The sequence below is a fragment of the Durio zibethinus genome, chromosome 4 (genome assembly GCF_047325235.1).
Source record: "Durio zibethinus cultivar Kanyao isolate XHJ-2024 chromosome 4, ASM4732523v1, whole genome shotgun sequence".
In the NCBI taxonomy this organism is placed as follows: domain Eukaryota; kingdom Viridiplantae; phylum Streptophyta; class Magnoliopsida; order Malvales; family Malvaceae; genus Durio; species Durio zibethinus.
Window position 1 is genome coordinate 15471578 of NC_143165.1, and position 7435 is coordinate 15479012.

The window sequence follows — 7435 nt, forward strand, 5'->3', positions numbered from 1 at the left end:
ACATCACTTGTATTTCATCTACTTTCCTTTCATACTCCATGTGAATATGCAATTTTGGGGCTGTTTCCATGTCATTTTATTCAGTTTTTTTACAGTAAGTTATCTTATATTTTATGTTTATTCTTGAGGGTCCATAGTTGTTGATTAAAATGTACTTATAAATGAAGAAAATGCAAGGTTTTCATGGCATTTGTTCATAGAATATAAAAAAAGTAAAGATAAAGGAAATTTTTTATTCGATAATAAGATATTAAGAAATTCCAAGTAGTGATTCTTTAAAGTCTCTAGCTAAAAATATTTTTCTAAAAATACTACCAAAGTAATAGAGTATTTAGAAAAATATTTAATACGAAAAATACGCTTATCTATTTTTTTAATATTATTGTACATTGAGAATAATATATGATGATTAATATTGTGATCAACTAATTTTATTTCAAATTTTAATCAAAACTAAATATTAGAATTAGAGTATTAATTAAGAAAGGAAAAAGCAAACGAAAGTTCCGAAAATGGATTTTAAGGAAGTCCGAGTAGAGATTCTTAAGAAATCTCTAGGTGAGAAAATATTTCTAAAATACTACCAAAGTATGAGGGTATCTAGGAAAATTTTCAATATAAATTTTTATTTACGTTGTTCCTTTCAAAACTTTTAATGATAATTGAAAAATAATTAAAGAAGATTAAAACATAATAAGTGTCCCTATTATAAGGAATAAAAGCTCAAATGTGCAAGCCAAACATAAAACTTATAGAGAAATTTCATACACATTATTTTCTTGGATTTCCCAATCATTGCTGGATAACCACAGCAATGACTAGCATTCAGTGCGCGTTACCACCATCCATATTTTTATCTTTTATCTTTTGCAAAAAGCCCAAAAACCAAGGAATGAGTATGATGCAATGGCACTATTAAAATTAAAGAATGAAGGCAATTCTACACATCAATAAATGGAAGTGAAAAACTTGATCTTATACTAGACACACAGATACCAAAATCCTAGACTTAACCCTACAGAAGTTAAGCCCAATGTGGCTTCTATAAGATCAAATGGATTCCAACATCTTGATTTAGAAAAGCATCTATTTTTCCTGATAATTCACTAAAAGCTCCAATCTAGAAGATCGCAAATTTTGGATAAGCAAGCCTCAAAATACCAAGCAAAAATCATTTACTTGTACAGGTGATCACTCTAAGATTTCAAAAACCCATACTTCCCAAACACACATCTCTCTAGATGGAAATATATTCCCGCAATTGACAAGTGGCAAGACCAAACCACCATAAGAAAAGGCAGAAAAAAAAAATATGGTCATTATAACATATGCAGTATGGGAATCAACATAAATCTGACCAATAAAGATAAATAATGTTAAAGCAAAAGGCACAGAGTTTCACTCAAAGAACTGTAAAAAGGAATAGCAACCATAACAAGATCCAATCGGACAGTGAAAGAGCAACATACCTTGACTGGGAAGGTTCCTGCTGGAAGCTTTGTAGTGAGCAATTCTCTTAACCGACGAATTGCCTTAACCTTGTTTGCAAGAATGTCTAGCAATGGCAGGAGTTCGTCAGTTTGCAGTGGGAAGTTTGGAGAAAGCCAAAGAACAGGCCTCAATCCTTTCTTATACTCGTTTTGACGGCCACTATCCTTGCGTGGATTACCACTCTCTGAACTCATGGAAGTAGATGTTCTTGAATCTCTTATCCTCCGATGATCATCCCTTACCACAATCTCCGCAGAATGTCTACCAGGTTTGATCTGACTACCAGATGGAGAGTCTCCGAGTAAGTCACTCACCTTTTCATCTACACAGAGAGAACTTCTTGGTGGCACAATCTTCCTCTGCACTTCATGCTTCGACTCCCATTTCCTCCATCCACCAAACCATCCTTTCTTTTCCTGCTTAGTCTTCCCGTTTTTATAACCATTGGACTCAGCAATAGAAATTTCCCTAGACTCATAACAAATATGGCAATGCCCGATAATGCCATCACCATTCTCATTGGATATTTCTGAAGAATCCAACTTAAGAGCGACTTCAAGTTGTTTCCTTTCATCTTCGGTCAAGATCTCATCAAGATCTTCACTCTCTGTTTCATTTTCATTGGAAGTTGCAAAGAACTCATCATCTGTCATGGCCCCAGGCACCCTCCTAGATCTGATGCTAACAACAACATTGTGCATATCATACACCTTAGCCTTCCAGGCACCAACCATTTCTGTTTCCTCTTGTCGCCTCCATGTCAATTGTGGCAAAAGAACTGCCTGTGTCACATCTATCCCAGGCCTGAATATATTCGTCTGAGACATTGCAACCACTTCTTGTCGAACCTCTTCCTCAGTTGCTTGAGAACCAGCACCATCCAAAGCATTTATCACCTCTTTATGAAATCATACAAAGTGATCCAGGAGGAACCTTCCCATCCTCGGAGCCATCACCAAGGAAAAGAATACTCTGATCTGAACGCTGAATTCTGAATCCATCAAATCCAGCCAAAGTCATATCAGTTCTCAGATTTGCACCCCTCTTCCAAATTTTGTATGTATCTGAAGGAGCAATTCTGGAAATGAAAGGTATCACAGAACTCTCAAAATGGAATGTGATTTCCATGTAAAAGTCTCTCATCCTTCGCATAGTTCCTACCAAGCGAGGCAACCGTCTACACCATTTTGCCCATGCCAATGGCTGGTAATGTCGAACAATAATCATAGAAATAGCTTCATCTCTATTACAAATTGCTTCTTGGAGTGCACTCCATCCCTGTTCATTTTGCAAGCTCCAGTCAGCACCGGCAACCATAAGCATTTCGGTTGCAGTTTCATCACCAAGTTTAACAGCCAAGTGAAGAGGGGTATCCCTGTTAGGAACATCCCGCCTATCAATCACAGCAGAGATCCCATCAGCCTTCTCTTCTTCAGCTAATGACGCAGCTTCTGTTCGAATCTCAGCTGGGTTACCAAGACGTGGGAGAGCTGCGAGTATCCTCCTGAGACTGGCATAATCCCTCATGGCAACAGCCTTGTGCACTCCGCTATGTGCATACTTTGAAACATCGATACCCGCCATGCCTCAGGAGTCAAAATATGCTATCAACCCCAAGACTAGCTTTTCCTATTGAAAGCCAATTTCAATCATTCAACACTAAAAAAACTCAATTTCAACACAAAAGCCTTCAATAATGCAAGCACAGCAGAAATAGACAATACCCCCTACAACCCAACGAATTCAAGCAAAGGGAAAAAATTCATAATTTTTCACAAGAATGAGCAGTACATTGCAATTTTGCCAAAAACCAATCAAACCCAATTCAAATTCCATCCTCATGGAAATACAATAGTAGACAGCTATTGTAACTATCAGAACAGAACCAAGAAGGAAAAAAAGAAAAAGAATCTTCTTTTGGTGGACCCAATAGAGATCCAAAAAAGGAAGAAAGAAAAAAAAATCTCACCTTCTTTCTTTCTTCTTTTCTTCTAAGCAACCAAAGATTGCTCCCAAAAAAGAAAGAAGAGATCTTTCAAGCAGTTAACCCCACCAAAGACCCCTCCCTTTCTCTTTCTCTCCAGCTCTTCTTCAAAGTAGAAAAGGAAAGAAAAGAAAAAAACGAACCTTGTGATCCAATCCAGATTAGACAAACTGAAGAACATGCATGTGATTGTGTGAAACAAAATAATAATAATAATAATAATAATAACTTAAAAAAAAAAAAAAAAAAACCCAGGTGGGGAATCTGGTGAATAAGTGAAGAACAAAATGATGGGCAAAGAATCAAAGAAAAGAATAGCTATACAAAAAACTAAACAAAATCCCAGCTTTGAAGAAAACCCAACCAAAAAAAAAGAGAAGTATTTATAAAAAAAAAAAAAAAAAAAAACAAAGACCGAAAGGAAAAGTACCAACAGTTACTCCTTTTTGTACAAAGTTGAAGAAGGATTTTAAAAATGTGAAATTTTGAAAATGGGATTTTTGTGAACGTGGGTTTTGTAGTTTGGGGTAGGAGGGAGAAATAGGAAAGAGAAAAGAAATTTTTCAATTTTTGTTTTTCTTTTTAATGATTATTTGGTTTTGTTTTATTTAATTTTTAACCTTTTTCTCAAAAGATAAGGAGAGTCACAGAAAGAGAGCGGGTCGTCCAATGTGGCAGGGGCTGGCATATGAGCCAGGAAAAGGGCAACTTGCTTTCTTATTTCCTTTTTTATTTTTTAAATAATAGTGATAATTAAATGATTGGTTAGTGAAAAATATTTAGCAATAAATATTTTATGGCAAACGGTTAATTAATTCAGAAACTGCCAAATTAGGAGAAGTTATGAATGTTTTGAAATTGATTAGCCCACTGGCAGCTACTGCTTTCAAATAGTAGTTAGCAGCCTCGTAGTCCTGCAGAGCACGTTGGCTTATTATCGGAGTTTTTAACCGCACCCATCAATATGGGGTCCGTTTGGATGTATTGTTTTCAAAGAAACAATTTTAAAATTTATTAAAAATATATCATTTATAATTATTAAATCATAATTAATTAATTATAATTTAAAATGATGTAAAATTTGGCATAAAATTCATATTATAATTAATGAGTCTTTTATATATTTTATTATTGTGATTGAATAATTATATTATTATAAATAAAAGTTTGCAAGCAAAATGCTTTTAAATATATTAAATAGAATTGACAAAATAAAATGTAATTTGATATCCACAAATATTAATACACTTAGTAAGGGAGAGTTTATTTTTCTTTGTCCTTAAGAAGAATTCATAAGATTGGTGGAGAAAAAAATAAATTTAAACAAATTAAAAATAAAAAATCTCGATCATACATTTATTTAAGAAGATATTGATCTTATTGCACTTATGCTCTAAAACAGCATTTTATCCAAATGGATTATAATAACTCAATTTTATAAGGTGATCAATGTCGCTTCTATTTATATTTGATAATTTATATATTTATATTATGTAAAATATTAAAATTTATATATTTTTATTATATTTTATATCATAATTATGTATCATAATTTATATTAATATAAAAACATAAAATATAATTTTTTTTATTTTATTAAATACATATATAATTATTATTGTAATTATAAGTGATATTATTTTTATATTTTATATTTACATCGTATTTTAAATTATCATATTTATTTTTATCGTACTAATGCTCAAAATGACTTTGGATTGCTGCCACTTTAGGACATCAATGCGTTATATGTTGCCCTCCTTGTGCTTAATTTGATTTAAAGCATTATATTGAAATTTTTATCTTCCTTCTTTTTATTTTTTCATCAAAAGAAATTTGCAGGATAAAATTTTTTTAATTTACTTTATAAAAGGTAAGAATAAAAATAATGAGATTCAATTTTTTATTTTACATATTTTCTCAAACTTTTTTAATTGCTAAATTAAAAACTAAAGACATATAATTTAGCAAAGACTAGCACACTACTTTTTGCAACCATTTTAGAATTTGTACTCAATCGCCAAATACGATGACGATGATGATGATGGCAAAATGCTAACAAAATAGACACTTTTTTAGCATGAAAAATCATAGCTAAGACATACTTATACCACTATTGAAAATAGCAAAGTATGATGGCCACTACTGGAGCAATGGATTCCATCATTTTTATCCAACTCTTGTTGCAGGCAACCGGTTGATCAATTTCAATGATTTTGTTTTCCTCATAAATAATATATTAATACTCACAAATTATTTGAATTTAATTTAAATAAAATTTAAATTCAATTTGATTATTATCAAATCAAATTTAAGTTCAAGTAATTTGATTTATTGATCAAATTAAGTTTAAATATTTTTATATTTGATTCAAGTAGCTCGTAAACCTAATCAAATTTTTATATTTTAATAAATTTTAATTATTTTAATTAATAAAATACATCTAACTTAAACTCGAGCTTTAGTACAAATAACTAACTTTTATCAAATATAAGAATGAAGCTTATTTTTTATATATTAATCAAATTAAATTGAACGAACTTCAATAGCTCAATTTCTATCTCAAGTCAAATTCAAGCTAAAAAATAAAAATTTGTTCAAATTTAAGTCAAGTTTCAAATCTCAAATTTCAAATCAAGCTTGAGCTCAAATTTAATATTATATCGGTTCAAATTCGATCGATTACACTTTTATCGTGAATATCTTTCTTTTGTTAAAACCCTTTTTAACCATTTTAGTAACCAAACTATTCCGACAATACGCAACAAATAAATTTGTATTTTCTTATAAAAGATATTATAGTTTAAAAATAAAACAGTCTTAAGTATTGATATTTGAATTTTATATTTATTTAATATTATTTTTTAAAAATAATTATATGAATCAATTAAATTAAATCTCTTTAATTGTATATGAGAAATATGGATTTTGTTTGATTTAGTCATGATAAAGAAGACAAATAGAAGTCAATGCTTCTTGGCATTGCAATTTTCCAATTAGATTACAATGGGAAAATTTTTCTATTTATCTAGATCAATAAAAAAAATGTATATACTCACAACAATTTCTTTAATTAGTTCGGCAAACTAGAATGACTTTTTTTTTTTCAATGAAATCAAACTAGAATTTGTCACCACTAGAGTTTTATGAAAAAAAAAAAAAGTCATACAAAAGAGAGGAGTAAGGAAATTTTTTGTTTCATGGAATGCTTACTGTGACTCTTTCAAATTTCAATTGAAGGAGTAGAATCTTAGGAACAGATTATGAACATTTTCCCTTTAAGATGCTAGTTTGTGAATAAAGAGGCCTTTAGTTGCCATCTTTTTTAGCATGCTTCAAGGTAAAAAAGTTATGTTTACTGTAAATTCCTTACGGTAATTACTAAACCCGTAAAAAATTATTAATAAATTTGTCATATCTTTCATAAAGATTGGAAGGGGATATCAACTAATTGAATTTAAAATGTAAAGTAAAAAATCTGGAATACGAAATATTAACACCCAATGAACTCAAAATATAAGCCAATTTGGAACTATTTTTCTTGATTGAATGCTTTAAGATATTTTCAATGCGTGATGAGAAAGATTTATATTACGTCGTAAGTATCATTTCATTGATAGAACCCTAAAAAATTCAATCATTTTCGATATCCATTAACTAAAATTATTTATCATCCATTTAATTTTCCAGAGCATGTCTCCATCATTAAAGAGATAACATTTTCTTTTCTTCCAAACGAGGCATGCACCACTATCTTTATAGTAAGGAGTTGGTTACACCAAATTCTTAAAATTTATTAGGTATGGTACTTAAATTTTAATTACTATTTTAATGTTCACAATTTTTTTGTTAGTTTTTCTTCTTTACTCGTTAGTTAAGCTACTCATAATGATTTTCGTACTTATATTATTATTTAAGTTTATATTTGATATATTATCTATATATAAATTTTATACATAA

The 7435-nt window shown here is 30.3% G+C and overlaps 2 protein-coding genes across 5 annotated transcripts; both read right to left on the bottom strand.

The window, feature by feature from the left end:
* Positions 1–1296: 1296 nt before the first annotated feature.
* On the bottom strand, positions 1297–4227 carry LOC111288250 (uncharacterized). Of its 4 annotated transcripts, XM_089759765.1 has the most exons (3): positions 3906–4227; positions 3461–3645; positions 1297–3120 (listed from the first exon to the last, which is right to left on the bottom strand). In XM_089759765.1, the coding sequence occupies exon 3, from the start codon at positions 2316–2318 to the stop codon at positions 1377–1379; it is 942 nt and encodes a 313-aa protein (XP_089615891.1). In that variant the 5' UTR covers positions 2319–3120; positions 3461–3645; positions 3906–4227; the 3' UTR covers positions 1297–1376. The 4 variants fall into 4 exon arrangements, with proteins under 4 accessions (XP_089615891.1, XP_089615892.1, XP_089615893.1 ...); XM_089759766.1 differs by lacking the exon at positions 3461–3645; XM_089759767.1 differs by lacking the exon at positions 3906–4227 and having other exon boundaries at positions 3619–3861.
* Positions 2392–3075, bottom strand: LOC111287345 (uncharacterized). Its single transcript, XM_089760246.1, has one exon. It carries the CDS (start codon positions 3073–3075, stop codon positions 2392–2394), a length of 684 nt encoding a protein of 227 aa, XP_089616372.1.
* Positions 4228–7435: the final 3208 nt, after the last annotated feature.

What these genes read in the sequence shown, in the direction of transcription:
- LOC111288250 (XM_089759766.1), bottom strand. Translation starts at nt 2,318, where the DNA reads ATGTCTCAGACGAATATATTCAGGCCTGGGATAGATGTGACACAGGCA.
- LOC111287345 (XM_089760246.1), bottom strand. Translation starts at nt 3,075, where the DNA reads ATGGCGGGTATCGATGTTTCAAAGTATGCACATAGCGGAGTGCACAAG.